The following is a 15,409-nucleotide window of genomic DNA, read 5'->3' as shown; positions in this document are numbered from 1 at the left end:
GAAGAAATTCTTAATAAGCAAATATAATGTGTTAGGGCTTGTTGATTGCCCTGGAGAAAACATCAACCTCATTTTCATATTCTGGTATGAGAGCTTAATTGTTGGGAAAAATGTTGATACCAAATAAGGAAAACAAAATGACGAAGAATAAAATATCAGAAATGCCTGAGTCAGTCACTGAACTACAACGTCAAGGACAGTATGTTAAAGCCATTGAAAGTGAGCCTGTGATAGGCCAGCAGCCACCTGTCTGAGATGATAGAGGTTAATTGTGCTCTTGGCAGGAATGCAGAAACATGGGAGCGGAGGAAGACCCCTGGCTGCCCCGCAATGCTCGGTCTGGTGGCCTGTGTCGCCCACTCCTCCCAGGGCTCACGTATGCCTCCAGCCTGGAGCCCTGTACCTTCACAGGGGGCACTGGCCGCACATGAGGTCTGCCTGTCAACTGAGACAGGAATCTTTTCTGGGCACCCATCCCAGTCAGTAGGCAAGGATAGCCCAGCCTCCGCCCCTGTAGCTTCCACAGCTGAAACCCTCGTCTCCCTCTGGAATCCGTCTGGTTTCTAGGACAAAACCATTCCCCGTCTGGAGAGCAGAGGCTAAGTCTGTGGCCTGGGCCGTCCTGGCTCTGAGGTGTGAGCATGAAGGGTCTTGTCTCCCTGCGAGGTCCCTAAGGATTGCTGCCACCCCTCTCCAGCAGCCACTTCTTGGGGGGGTCACCTGATGTGGACCTTGAGCCAGGCCAGCGCCCAGGTCTCAGAACTGTTTTTGTTCTGCTCAGCAGGGCTGGTGGTTCTTTTCCTTCTGACACCTGTGCCTGCCTGTGCTCCCCTCCCTCCTCTCTGTCCCTCCTGTTTATTCACCCTCCTTTCTCTTTCATTGGCTTCCACCCACCCTGTTGTCTTCTCAGAGTGGGTTGTGCAAAGAAAGGGCAGGTGGGGGCCTGTCAGGGTTTTTGCCTCGCTCTGGACACCTGGTCAGCTCTGCCACCTCTCTCCCTTGCTTTCCACCTCTCAGAGTGGGCACATCCAGGGACTTCCTTCACCCGGGCCGGTGTCCAACCTCCAGCCATGGGCTGCCAGGTTCACTGAAAGCTCGCCGGCTTCAGGAGGACACGGGAACTGGTCGCTGTCCCAGGGAAGCCGTGGGGCGCTGCTGCCTTTCACAGAGGTCCTTCCAGATACTGGATCGCTTCCTAAGACAGGTCCCTGTGACACAGCCACTGTCCCCTTGAAAGGCAAGCTTGGTTACTTGGACTGGCAGCTCTTTCTACTGCCCCTTGAACGCAGGCGCATCTCTGATGTCCAGTCCTACTTGGGGATTGAATTTGGTAGAAGGTTGGGGAACATGGTTTGAGCGGGGCAGTGCTGTGTAAAGTGAGGAAGGAGCAGAGGGGAGCAGAGGGATAGGAGGGGAGGCCCTGGGGGAGGTGGAGGACGACCAGAGGAGCATTCTCGTCTTGTGTGTGTTTTACTTCTTGAGAAAGCGTTTGAGCTGGACTAGGAGTTACTCTCGCAGTAGGCACTCACTTCATCGTAGGCCATATTCTTCATGATTTCTGAGGATTATAGAAGCACAGAGGGAGCTTTCTGTATGAGTGCTTCAAAGAGTTTGATTTGAAATTTTAACGGAGCATGTCGTGCTTTGGAAAGAGGTCTAGAAGCAGATCCTTTAGATTTCAGCTTTTTAAAGGAACTGAACCTATTCCCCAGCAAACAGAGCAATCAGTGAATTTTCAGATTTAGCATTGACTCTGTGTGCCAGGGTATGACAGCTGTGTTGTAGACACAGCGCGTGGGGAAGCGTCGTGACCAGTGCTGTACCCTTCACTGCAGTGGGGCCTCGTGTCATGTTTTGTCACAAGTACTCTCTAGAGAGAGGCAGAGGGCTCTCTGCAGGACATCCATCCCGTAAGTGGCAGGTGGGGGTTTAGGAGGAGCTCTCTGGGAGTCATTTCACCTGGACCCCTGAGACCAGGACAGAGGAGGGGCCGGGCTCCCAGTCCTGGCTCTGTGAGGGGCTGAGAGAGTTTGGGTGAACACTAATATAGCATCACTAGGGGTCTGAGCGGAGAAGGCAATGGCAACCCACTCCAGTACTCTTGCCTGGAAAAGCCCATGGACAGAGGAGCCTGGTATGCTACAGTCCATGGGGTCTAGAAGAGTCGGACACAACTGAGCGACTTTACTTTCACGTATTGGAGAAGGAAATGGCAACTCACTCCAGTGTTCTTGCCTGGAGAATCCCGGGGGATTCTGGTGGGCTGCCGTCTATGGGGTCTCACAGAGTCGGACACGACTGAAGCGACTTAGCAGCAGCAGCAGCAGGGGTCTGAGCATAGCTGTGGAGCGTGTCGTCACTGTTTGGGGTATGTCGGAATGGGCTCTGGCTGGGATCCCAGCACTTCCCTCCATCCAGCTCCCGAGAGTGCAGCCCCAGCTCCTGCACCAGTCGGAGGGCACTTCCGGAGCAGAAGGCCCAGTAACCTCCCCCTCTGCTTGCTCGTTGTCCCCCTGCAGATCAAAGACACAGTGACGATGGATGCCGGGAGAGCCAACAAGGAGGCCGAAATCCTTCGAAAGCAGTGCAAGGCTCTGTGCCAGGAGCTGAAGGAAGCCCTCCAAGAGGCGGACGTGGCCAAGTGCCGGCGGGACTGGGCATTCCAGGAGCGGGACAAGATCGTGGCTGAGCGGGACAGCATCCGGTATGGGTGCTGGGGCGCCCACGGGCTCGGGTCTCCCGTGACGCAGTGGATCTTGGGAGGGTCAGAGTCTGTACCACTTACTTCCCAGTCTGGTGAGGGTGACCTGGGCTGTCCTGCTCCCTCTAGGTGATGCCCCAGTCTCTCCTCATGGTGAGCATTTAGAATTTTCCGTTACGTCTCAGCTTCCTATTTCCCTTCACCCTAGATGTCCAAGTGCATGCTGTGTCCAGAGCATAGACCCTCACAAAGCCAGGCTTAGGGGGCTTCTGGTGCAACCGACATTTCAGAAATGCATTCTTTTTTTTTTTTTTTAAACTTTTTAATTTATATTGGGGTGTAGCTGCTTAACAAACAATGTTGTGATAGTTTCAGGTAAACAGTGAAGGGCCTCAGCCGTACATACACATGTATCCGTTCTCCCCCAAACTCCCCTCCCATCCAGGCTGGCACATCACATTGAGCACAGTTCCCTGTGCTATACAGTAGGTCCTTGATGGTTATCCATTTTAAATATGGCATTGTGTACATGTCCATCCCAAACTCCCTAACTTTCCCTTCCGCTCATTCTTCCCCTCCCCACCCAGCAACCATAGTTCATTCTGTAACTCTGTAAGGTTCTCTCTCTTTCTATTTGGTAAGTAAGTTCATTTGTATCACAGAATTGCATTCTTACAGCCAGTATTAGTTGGTTGCTGACTGGGTACCAGGTCCCTTGAGCTTTAAGGAGACCCTGGGAGAGAAATAGCCTCTGAGGCTCCTGGGCATGTGTGATGCCTGTGAGGGGGCCGAGTAGTGGGGGCTGCAGGCAACGTCATGGGACAGGGCAATGGGGGGAGGGAGATGCATGAACAGTAAACCCGTGGGGTGTGCAGGAAACTGGGGGGCAAGTAGGGAGGTCTCCCCAGGAAGCATGGCATTCGAGCTAGAACTTAAGCTTGAGTGGCATTTTTTCTAACTGGAGAAAGGGGATGGGTGCTGCAGCCCGAGGGACTGTCATGAGCAAAGGTGGTTGGTGAACTCAGGGCAGGCCTTTGACTGGGTGTAGTATGAGTGGTGTGCACACTCACAGAGTCGATAGGAGAAGCGGCTGACAGGGCTCCTGAGGGCAGGTGGTGAGGACCTCTGAAGGGAAGCCCTCGAGTGTAGACTTGGACCTTGTCCTGGAGTAAAGCCAGGAGAGGACCTAGTGGCATGGTGTTGCTGGTGATGACTGAGAACCTGGTCATTGAGACTTTTTGTAACTTGTGGCCGTTTGGAGAGACAGATGTGCTCTGGGCTGATCAGGAGATGAAGGTTCAGGGTTGGAGGGGACTTGGGGCCATTGAGAGGTAAGGATCTGCCCACTCAGGGTCCATCTGGTGGCAGGATGCAGTTTGGAGGTGGCACAGAGCACAGACTCCCCTGATGCTGGGTCACCTGTCCCCCACTCCTGTCTGACTGACCAATCTGATCCTGGGATCCCAGAGGCCACACGTTTGTTAGTAGAGACTTTTTAAGCCTACACTTTCTGCTTGCACAGGGCTCGGGGCTGCAGAGAAGTATAAGACATGATTTCTGTCCAAATGGGGGGCTCCATCCAGTTGTGGGGTGGAGGGCAATTCTAGAAAATCTTGGGTGAAGCATGTGGCCAGTGCTGGAGCACCGGGGCTTGCCAGATGGTCTGAGAGCGGGAGCGTGGTGTTTGACCCCAGGTACACTGAGGGTGAAACTGTGGGACGAACACTGGACTGCAGAATGAGATGCTTGTTGCCTGGTTACCATGGCGGTGTCCCCTCTGTCCCTGTGTGGGATTGGCCTGGGAGGTCTTGTCTCCAGACTCTCAAGCACTCCTCCCATGCATCTGGGGCCGAGGCAGACATCTGGGGTGTTCAGGAGCATGGGCTGCAAGCTTCACTGCAGGCCAAGAGTCCTCCGCCCCCTGCCCCTCACAGTGACCTTGCCCTTTGCCCTCAGGACGCTCTGTGACAACCTGAGGCGGGAGCGGGACCGGGCAGTGAGTGAGCTGGCTGAGGCCCTGCGCAGCCTGGACGACACTCGCAAACAGAAGAACGATGTCAGCCGGGAGCTGAAGGAGCTCAAGTATGCCGGGGTGGGCGCTCCTGGGATGAGCTGGCACCCAGGGAGCACAGGGCCCCCTCCCACCAGGGCGCAGCAGCCGCATGGGCAGGCCTGGCCGCCGGCCCCCTTACTCGGTCAGTCCATAAAGTCTGTCCCAGTGTTGGCTCTGCGTTGAGAGTTAATTAGAAATCCTCAGAGCAGCACAGAACGTGGCAGCGGCCCTTTGGTGATCAGACACCGTGTGCACAGGTCCATCGGCAGTCCGCTGGGGGACAGGCAAGCATGTGCTGTCCATTCATTCCCTCTCTCCCTTGTTCATTCACCACCTCTGCAAGGATTTGCAAGGTACCTGTTCTTTGTGGACCAGGTACAAGGGGGAGGCACAAGCCATCGGTCCCTGTGGGGCTCGCAGCACACGGAGGTGGACCCAAGTCAGGGCCATCTGAGACCAGTATGCGATGGGACAGAAAGATGACAGATTGTGAAGCAGCGTTTGAAGGCGGTTGTCACTACCACTCCACAGTCTACTCTGCCTGTACCGTTTGGGGTGTCAGACACTTGATTACAGCGCTGCTCCAGGGATGTCACTTGAGACTTGGTGGCCCCTCCCAGGGTATAGAAAATACAAAGATCCAAGCTGAAAAAGAGAAACTGGCAGATCCCAACAGCTGTCATTGCAGATCAGAACAGGAACCAGACTCTGTAGTTGAGAAGCAGTGGCTCTCTCTCTCTTCGTGAGACCTCCCAACCTGATAGGGTGGTGAGAAGCTAGTGAGTGTGCAAGCGTTGCACATTCACGCGAAACCTTTCAGAAGTGGGTGACCGCTTCCCCTTCCTCCCTGTTCAATAGCGCCTCTTAACATGAGACAAACAGCTTCATTTGCTCAATGAAAACCCAGGAACCCTGGGGCTTAAGCACTCTAAGAAAATCCCAGAGGTTAAGAGGCAAAAAGGCAGGCTCTCCAGGGACCCAGTTTGGATCTAGCAAGCAGTAGAATCAAATTAGGGCAAAGCCTGGAGCCCTGGGGCACTTGAGCATGGGAGGAGGTTCTGTACAATAATTGAGCCAGAGTTGCCTGGAACTTTTGAGAAATGTCAGGTTCCATTTGTTTGTTCAGCACATTTGTATTTACGCCTTCTCTGTGCTGCTACTGCTAAGTCGCTTCAGTCGTGTCCGACTCTGTGTGACCCCATAGACGGCAGCCCACCAGGCTCCCCCATCCCTGGGATTCTCCAGGCAAGAACACTGGAGTGGGTTGCCATTTCCTTCTCCATTCTCTGTGCTAAGTTCTCTTAACTGGTGGGATGCAGGCAAGGGACTTCCTGCTGCTGCCCAGGAAGCCCCCCATCTGCAGAAGCAGCAGACTTGCATAGTGGGTGAGAGCTGAGCCACTGCAGTGACTGTGCAGCATGAGTGTGTCAGGGCTGCTGCTGCTGCTGCTGCTAAGTCGCTTCAGTCGTGTCCGACTCTGTGCGACCCCATAGACGGCAGCCCACCAGGCTCCCCCGTCCCTGGGATTCTCCAGGCAAGAACACTGGAGTGGGTTGCCATTTCCTTATCCAGTGCGTGAAAGTGAAAAGTGAAAGTGAGGTCGCTCAGTCGTGTCTGACTGAGTGACCCCATGGACTGCAGACTACCAGGCTCCTCCATCCATGGGATTTTCCAGGCAAGACTACTGGAGTGGCTTGCCATTGCCTTCTCCGGTGTGTCAGGGCAGTAATGACGAATTTGGAAGGTCATCTGGGCCCAGGTTTTAGGAAGAAGGATGTTACTGGGGAAGATTACAAGGTTTCTGAGTCTTTTTTCGTCCTCTTCCCTGGGTCTTTCTGAGAGCTAAAGCTTTTTATTTTGATCCAATCCAGTGTACTGATTTTTTAAAAACTTTTAATGGATTATGTTATGTCTGAAAACCCTTAAGCTATTTTAGATCTCAAAGATTTTCTCCTGTACTTTCCTTCTAGAAGTTTTATAGTTTTACATTTAAATCAGTGATAGATTTTGAGTTAATTTTTACGTAAGGTATGGGGTTTAGGTTGAGAGTCTGTTGCCATAATGTCCACTTGCTCAGCATCATTAGTTGAAGACGGTGCTTTCTTTATGGAACTAATTCTGTACCTTTTGTACTTGGTGGAGCTGACTCTGGGTCTTCTCTTCTGCCCACTGACCCCTGTCTCGGTCTTCCTGGCAATCCCACACAGTCTTGATTTCCATAGCTGTGTGAGTCTTGAAATCAAGCAGAATGGTCCCTCCCATTCCTCATTTTAAAAACCGGTTTAGTTATTCTAATTCCTTACCTTTCCATATACATTTTAGAATAGTCTTGGCTACAGAAAGTCTTACTGGCATTTCTATCAGAATTGCATTAAACCCCTACCTAGATAAATTTGGGGCAAATTTCTGAGACTTAAAAACTATGAAAACCCACTAATTCAGGAAGCCTTGACCTGACCCTCGGATTTATTAGGAAGCTGGTGTGTAGTGTGAGGGAGATGGGCATGGTCCACGTCGTTTCCCAGTGGCCTCGACTGGGATGCTTTGCCTCCCAGAGAGCTGTTGCCATGACTTTCTCTTTGTCCGCAGGGAGCAGATGGAATCCCAGTTGGAAAAGGAGGCCCGGTTCCGGCAGCTGATGGCCCACAGCTCCCATGATTCGGCCATTGACACAGACTCTATGGAGTGGGAAACAGAAGTTGTGGAGTTTGAAAGGGAGACGGTAAACTGCCCGCAGGTCTTTTTCTCCCCGGCTCTCCTCAACATGAAGGCTTGGGACGGAAGTGAGACGGTGGCCGGCCCTCTTGCAGTGCCCTCCAGTTTCGTGGCTGCTAGTTGGGAGATCAGCTTTTCCTCCCAGGGTGCAGATGCATCCTTTGCCGGCACTTGTCCAAGCCAGGTAGCAGCCACAGCTTGGCCTCCTGTGTCCCCTGGCAGATGCTGGCAGTGCATGGAGAGCAGAGCACAAGGGGGCTGTGTGTCTGCAGTGGCAGAGAGGGGTGGATCACAGCTGCTCAGAGGTTTCATCCTGGGGACCAAGTGCCCCATCAGAGTGAAGGGACAACCCTCACGTTGGAGTGAGTGGCCAGAGGTGTAAGAGCCAAGTGTTTCTCATTACTGCTTAAAGTGCTGCTGTTCTTGACAGGAGGATATTGACTTGAAAGCCCTTGGGTTCGATATGGCAGAAGGTGTGAATGAGCCTTGTTTGCCGGGGGACTGTGGCATATTTGTCACTAAAGTGGACAAAGGAAGCATTGCTGATGGCCGCTTACGGTAAGTATAAGGACCCCAGCTGTGGAGGGGAGGGGGAAGTTTCCCTGTGACCTAATGCAGAGGACCTGGAGAGCCAGGTGACATTTATAAGATATTTCTTTTTTAAGAAAATTAATTTATTTTTGGCTGTGCTGGATCTTCACTGCTGCACAGACTTTCTCTAGTTGCAGCGAGCAGGGGATACTCTGTAACTGTGGTGTGGAGGCATCTCATCGCAGTGGCTTCTCTTGTTGCAGGGCACAGGCTGCAGGGCACATAGGCTCGGTAGTGGTAGTTCCCAGGCTCTGGAGCACAGGCTCAGTAGCTGTGGCTCTCAGGCTTGGTAATTGCACGGCATGTGGGATCTTCATGGATCAGGGATCGAACATTTTGCCTCCTGCATTGACAGGTGGATTCTTTCCCACTGAGCCTCCAGGGAAACCACCAGGTGGCATTTAAATGAATGCATCCCAGGATCTGGGGGGTTCTTAGAAGCAATTTGAAGCTTGGCGGTTCAACTGTTAACACTGTTCTTAAAGGACATACTGACTCCAGATTGCTCTGAATCTGATCTTTCCCCTTTTACTTCTGTGTGTTAAAGGGGGCTCAGGTGGTGTGTGTGAGAGTCTAGAATATGCATTGCTTGCTCATCCCATGACATAGTGATAATAATAATTAGCACCTACATAGTGCTTGTTAACTGCTAAGTTCATTCACGTTATATAATTCATTAACCTTTACAATTCCGTGAGGTGGGTGCTTGTTGCCCCCATTTTACAAATGAGAACCCCGAGGCTCAGAGGGGCTATGTCACACTGCCAGTGAGTTGTAGCACTTGGATTTGAACCCAGACTACAACATTTACAAAGTTAACTGCTCTACCCTCTTGGAAGAGGAAATCTTTCTGAATGTGTTTGTGGGGTACCTGCTTTCTGGTGTTCTGCTTCCGAGTAGGAGCAGCAGGCATTCCCCTGGTCCCAAGGCTTTCTCAGGCAGTGACCTGGCTGTGCCCCTCCTCAGGGTCAATGACTGGCTGCTGAGAATCAACGACGTGGACCTCATCAACAAGGACAAGAAGCAGGCCATCAAGGCACTTCTCAATGGGGAGGGGGCCATCAACATGGTCGTGCGTCGGAGGAAGTCCCTGGGTGGGAAGGTGGTCACACCGCTGCACATCAACCTGAGCGGGCATAAAGGTAGGGGCTGTGGCGATGGATAGGGTACCCCTTTCTTGTGTAGAGAGGATGCATGTGTTTTCAAGCGTACCTTATTCCCAGAACAAGGTGTTGCAGTGTGTGTGCTTCCTGCCAGGGGATCATCTGGGTCTTGTGTCTTACTGTGACTGACTTTTTGATTCACTAGACCAGACATGATCAGGCCCCTGGGTGGTCTGACCTGGGTAGGGTGCTGAGATGGATTGTTCATAGTCTGCCAACATCCCTTTTATAAGTTGATCTCACAAAGATGAGGGGAGACAGCCAGAGGGCCGTTTGACTCTGGTGGGGGTTAACTGGGGACCTCTGTGGTTTGCAGACAGTGGCATCAGTCTTGAGAACGGAGTGTATGCTGCTGCCGTGGTGCCCGGAAGCCCGGCTGCCAAGGAGGGGTCCCTTGCCGTGGGAGACAGGATTGTGGCCGTAAGTCTTGGGAACTCTTTCCCCAGTTCTAGACTACCTGTCCCCCAGTTCCCACCCTGATGGCAACCACTTTTAACGATTCATTGTATTTTTCTCTCCAAAACACTCAGAACTTGTATCTCCCATTTTTTTTTTTTGAAGCAACAAATGTTTATTATCTTACAGTTTCAGCTCCCACTTTTTTTTTAAACCTCAGATGCGATTGGAATATACTGTGCTACTGCTAACCTTGCTTTTTATTTTTAACAGCATGCCTTGAGGTTCTGTTCTTCCAGATTTACATCTTTAAATCTGGTCGTTTCAATAAACTGCATGTTCCGTAGTGGCTGTTGAGCCAGTCCCCTGATGCTCAGTCAGGACATTTTTGTTTCTAGAGTAGTGCTGCATGGCCACTGCTGTGTCTTGCCATGGGGTATAGTTCTGGGTGGGGGAGTTGCTGGATCAGAGGCTGTAAGCATTTATCCTGTGACGTGACCTTTCTCCCTGTGCTCCAAGGAAGCTGTGGCCTTTTCAATCTCATCTGCAGTGTTTGGGGTAGCTTGTTATGTCACATCTTTGCCAGTGTTTTTCAGATTTGGGGGCAGGCTAGAGTTTAAAAGCAATATGGCTGTTGTGAAAAATTTTAAGATGTAGGAAAGTTTTAAAGAAAAACAAAACCAACCAAATTAATCTACCATTCCAAGATAAAAACCAAAAATTAATCTACCACTCCAAGATCATCACTCTGAATATGTATTTTTAAGTTTTGGTTTTCAAATAATTGCTGAGATAATTCAGTTATGATATTAAGTAATAATTAAAAAATTGCAAAGATAGTACAGAAAGGTCGTGTATACCCATCATCTGGTTATGTCTGTTGGCTCCATCTTATGTAACTATGGTATCAAAACCAGACAGTAGACCTGGGTACAGTGTCTATGTATAGTTCTCTGTTGTTTTATCACATTTTAGATTAAGAAAAAAAATCAAGATATAGAACTGTCCGATACTGCAAAGATCTCCCTCATGTTAACATTTATATATTTTTTTATAATTCTATTTACTTTTAATTGATGATTGCTTTACAATATTGATTTGATTTCTGTCCTACTTCAAAATGAATTACCCTTTATATTAACCTCCACAATCCTCAGCATGTTCCACCCCCCACCCCCTGGCATAACTCTGGCAACTAATTTGTTCTCCAGCTCCATAATTCTGTCCTTTGGAGGATATTGTGTAAGTAGGATTTATAGCATGTGCCCATTTGAGACGGCCTTTTTCACTTGGCTTTATGCCGTGAGCTGTCACGTGGCTGGCTGTGCTGATGGAGTGATCCATGATGCCGAGTAGTGCTCCATCAAGAGCACTACCCCAGTCTCACGGGTCATCTACTGCGTATACACTTTTAAAAAGGGTTGGAACGAGTCTGAGAGGGATGCGGCCAGAGACTCAGGCATATGGGGTTGTGGGAGTCTTTGTGATGATGCTTGGTGTCACGTGGTTCCTGTGTGGTCTCCCACACCGTGATCTCATTTTCAGTCCCCTCCCACTCCTGGGGGGTCAAACATGTTTTTCTTCCTTTTTGCGCGTGAAAGAATTCTGAGCCGTGGTCCAGCATCACACAGCAGGAAGCAGCAGGGGTGGGATGCTCCCTGGGACCCCTGGTATTCTGGTCCCAGCCAGACAAGTCCCTTCCCCAGAGTGCTCTTAAGGCTGTGTATTTGAGGGCCTTACTGGCGAGGGGCTTCCTCTCCTTTGCCAGCTCCAGACATGGGCACCTTACATAACCAGGCCCACTGTCCAGCATGGGTCAGCAGCTGGGCAGAACCCCTGGCCTGGCACGAGCCTGACGGGCTCTTTGTTGGCCCTAGATCAATGGCATTGCACTGGACAACAAGTCTCTGAATGAGTGTGAGTCTCTGCTGCGGAGCTGCCAGGACTCCCTGACCCTGTCCCTCCTGAAGGTAAGGGCCCCACCCTGCGCCGGCTCTGCTGTCGCTGTCTGTGGGGCCGGCAGAGCCTCAGCTCCGTGTGCCTGAGCTACTTCTCCACATCACTGGGATCCTTGGGAGAAAAGTCTAGGGTGTGCACTAACCCTGACTGGATCCTGGTTTAAAAACCAAAAACAAAACAAACAACCCAGCTATGGGACTGGATAATTAGGTGATCTTAGGAAATTTTTACTTTTCCTGGGTATGATAATGGTGTTGAGATTATATAGGAGAATGGCTTTATCTGAGGGAAAGTCATGTTGAAGCTGTTAGGGTGAAATGTCCTAATATTTGTAACTTACTTGCACATGTTCTGCAGTGTAAATAGATAGAGACAATTTGGCAAAATATTGTTGAATCTAAATGGATTTAAGGGCATTTGTTGTGCTTTCCTGTCAACTTTTCCAAGAAGGTTGGAAACAGGCTCATCTACTTCCTTAAGAGATATTTTAAAGCATCATTTAAAAATTAGTAGACTTTTAGGGGGGCAGTTTTGGGTTCATAGAAAAGTTACATTAGTGCAGAGAGTTCTCACGTTACCCACTCTGTTTCTCTGTTCATTTTGTGTCAGTGGGGGTACTTTGTGGCCACTGATGAGCCAGTATTCATACATGAGTATTGACTGAAGTGTTTGGTTGACACGAGGATTCACTTTTGGAGTACATTCAGTGGGTTGGGACAAGTGTATCAGGACACGTGTCCACCAGCACACTACGGCAGAGAATGGTTTTACTGCTCTAAAGATCCTCTGGGCTTCACCTGTTCATCCCCTCCTCCCCCGTAACCCTTGGCAGCCTCTGATCTTTTTACTATCTTTGTAGTTTTGCGTTTTCCAAAATGTCATATAGCTGGACTTGTACAGTATGTAGCATTTGCAGATTGGCTTCTTTCACTCTGTAATATGCATTTAAGGTTCCTGCGTGTCTTCTCGTGGCCTGATAGGTTGTTTCTTTTTATTGCTGAATAATATGCCATTGCCTTGGCATACTATAAGAAATATCTTTAATAATGAAGTTTTTACATTTTGTTTAATCATTTAAAAAATTAGGCAGGACACAGTGCAAACGATTTCAGAAGATGCTTACAGCCAGGGAACTTTGTGTCTCTCCTGTGGGTTCATAGAGGCCAGGATGTAAACAAGCCTCACCCATGGGCAAGGTGTGTGTGCCTGCACATCTGCCCATCTGTCCAACTTTGGGGGGTGTGTGGCCCATTCCCTACCGTGACTTTTCCTCCAGGGATGGTTTTTGATGACAGCTCCAGGTCCTGTCGTCTTACCCGCTCTCTTCCTCACTCCTTTGCAACCCCTACTTAGGTGTTCCCTCAGAGCGCCTCGTGGAGTGGCCAGAATATCTTTGAAAACATCAAGGACTCTGATAAGATGCTGAGCTTCCGAGCCCATGGCCCAGAGGTCCAGGCTCAGAATAAACGGAATTTGATGCAGCACAACAACTCCACGCAGACGGACATCTTCTACGCGGACAGGCTGGAAGACAGGAAGGAGTCGGGTCCCCCCGGAGGCAGCAGCTCCTTCCTGCACAAGCCATTCCCCGGGGGACCCTTCTCTGTCTCCCCCCAGGCTTGTCCTAGCGCGTCTGAGCGCAGCCTGAGCTCCTTCCGCTCGGATGCCTCGGGGGAGCGTGGCTATGGGCCAGCAGACGTGCGCAGCCGGCAGCCGCTGCTGCCCTTCGAGACTGAGGTGGGCCCTTGTGGGGCAGCAGAGGCCCCCCTGGACAAGGCAGAGCCTGACAACGCCCACAGCGGCGGGACCTGGCCCAAGGCTGTGCTCAGCTCCACAGCGGGGCCGGAGAAGCTCTCTGTTTACAGGAAGCCAAAGCAAAGAAAATCTATCTTTGACCCAAACACTTTCAAACGCCCCCAGACGCCCCCCAAAATAGACTACTTGCTCCCAGGTTCTGGGCCTGCCCATTCCCCCCTGCCCTCCAAGAGGGTGGGACCTCTGACACCCCCTAAACCTCCCAGGAGGGGTGACTCCATTAAGTTCCAGCACAAGCTGGAAACCAGTTCTGAGTCAGAGGCCACTCTGGTGGGCAGCTCCCCATCCACCAGCCCCCCGAGCGCCCTGCCCCCTGACATGGACCCTGGGGATCCCATGCACGCCTCACCCCCTCGCAAGGCCAGGGTCCGCATCGCTTCAAGTTACTGCCCCGAAGGGGACAGGGACTCCTCCTACCTGCCAGCCAAGAAGTCCTGTGACGAGGACCTCACCTCCCAGAAGGTGGACGAGCTGGGGCAGAAGCGCCGTCGACCCAAGTCTGCACCCAGCTTTCGGCCCAAGCTCGCTCCAGTCGTGATCCCTGCTCAATTCCTGGAGGTAGTGCTTGACCCGGGGTGGATTATGGCCAGCTGAAGGAGGGTGGGGCAGTGAGCTGTGAACACTCCATGAAGGGGCCCGTGCTCGCCTGTACCGGCGTCCCCCAGCTCAGATTTAGCCGTGGCTCCTCTGCTTTAGCTCTCAGCACCTGCCTGGGGGTGGGGGTGGGGGTAGCGGGTAGATGCCAACAGGAAGCAGACTCCCTTAGGAACCTGGAATGTCTCACTAGGTGTGCATGATGGTGGTAACATGATGTCAGGAGAGGAGCACCCTCTTGGGTGTGGGCTGTGATTTGCTTATCTAGCAAGAAGCTTTTGAACTTTTACAACGGAACCGAGTGGTAGAGACCTACCTTGAAGAGCTTAGGGAGACAATATAGCACATGTGAATCTGTTAGCTGGCAGCAGGACAGGTGAGTTTTTGCAGGTGCTGTGGTCATTTCTAGGAGGGAAAGATGGCTATGAGCAAGAGAACAAATCTGTGCTTCTCTTGGCAGACACAGAGCTTCACGTGGCTGGGCAAGTCATGTGGAGTTGTTGTAGACATGTGCCTGAGGCATAGAGGTGTTCTACCTTTTACACAGAAAATCTATTTCTTTGAAAGAACAGATTCTTTCTCTGTGGTTGTCTTCCAAAGTATTTTTGAAGAAAGTTCTTCTCTTCCAGATGTGTAAGACAACATGAATGAATAACGAGCTATGAACTCTCCCAGGTGTCATTGCATGTGTCCAAGTGGGAGAAGCTAGGTCGCAGAGGACAGAAATTGCTTGCCAATGCCCGTGTGTTTCCCTGTTTTCAGCCACTGCCTCTTGCCTTTGGTTCTGCAGGAGCAGAAGTGCACCCCGGCCAGTGGAGAGCTCTCCCCAGATCTCCAGGAGTGGTCCCCTTACTCTCCTGGACATTCCAGCCGGCACAGCAACCCTCCGTTCTACCCCAGCAGGGCATCAGTGGGTGAGCTGGCAGGGCCGGGCTGGGGAGGAGGGTTGACGTGGGCTCACAGGGCCACCCAGCCTCAGGGAGAGCAGAGACAGTCGTTTCAGGGAGCTGCTGCATGTCAACAGAGCGGTCCAAAAGATTTAGCAGTTGCTGACCTACCTGGAGTGTTTCGTCTTGTATCAGTGACATCTTTTAGCTTTTCAGAGCATTTTCTCCCCACGGCAGTCTGGGAAATAGGCAGCATTGAAGAGAGTTCTCCTGCTTTATGATGGAAAAGGGTCAGATGCTTGCATAGGTCCGGGGCTAGCTGGGTGTTGCGGGGCAGATGTCTCACCCTACCCGTTTCCAGGCACGGTTCCCCGGAGTATGGCCCCGAGCACTGTGAGCTCCGTCCTGAGGAACCCCATCTACACCGTGCGCAGCCACAGGGTTGGCCCTTGCAGCTCTCCACCCATCCCCAGAGAGGTTGGCCCCCACGGGTTGCATCCCAGGTATGTGAGGCCTCCCATGCCTCCCTGTACCC

General features: G+C 51.5%; 1 protein-coding gene across 2 annotated transcripts in view; it reads left to right on the top strand.

Annotated features, from left to right (window-relative positions):
- Positions 1–15,409, top strand: part of DLG5 (discs large MAGUK scaffold protein 5) — a 134,141-nt gene that overhangs the window by 91,980 nt on the left and 26,752 nt on the right. For both annotated transcript variants that reach the window (XM_088842061.1, XM_088842060.1), the window contains 10 exons: positions 2,520–2,704; positions 4,658–4,783; positions 7,344–7,476; positions 7,900–8,027; positions 9,027–9,202; positions 9,540–9,643; positions 11,497–11,589; positions 12,932–13,951; positions 14,778–14,901; positions 15,236–15,377. In XM_088842061.1, the coding sequence (XP_088698187.1) occupies positions 2,520–2,704; positions 4,658–4,783; positions 7,344–7,476; positions 7,900–8,027; positions 9,027–9,202; positions 9,540–9,643; positions 11,497–11,589; positions 12,932–13,951; positions 14,778–14,901; positions 15,236–15,377 (2,231 nt within the window). The remainder of the gene's footprint in view (positions 1–2,519; positions 2,705–4,657; positions 4,784–7,343; positions 7,477–7,899; positions 8,028–9,026; positions 9,203–9,539; positions 9,644–11,496; positions 11,590–12,931; positions 13,952–14,777; positions 14,902–15,235; positions 15,378–15,409) is intronic.

The sequence above is a fragment of the Moschus berezovskii genome, chromosome 12 (assembly GCF_049115385.1).
Source record: "Moschus berezovskii isolate FMDL1 chromosome 12, NW_MosBer_1.0, whole genome shotgun sequence".
In the NCBI taxonomy this organism is placed as follows: domain Eukaryota; kingdom Metazoa; phylum Chordata; class Mammalia; order Artiodactyla; family Moschidae; genus Moschus; species Moschus berezovskii.
Note: the sequence above shows the minus strand (reverse complement) of the source record. Positions and strands in the feature narration are given on the sequence as shown.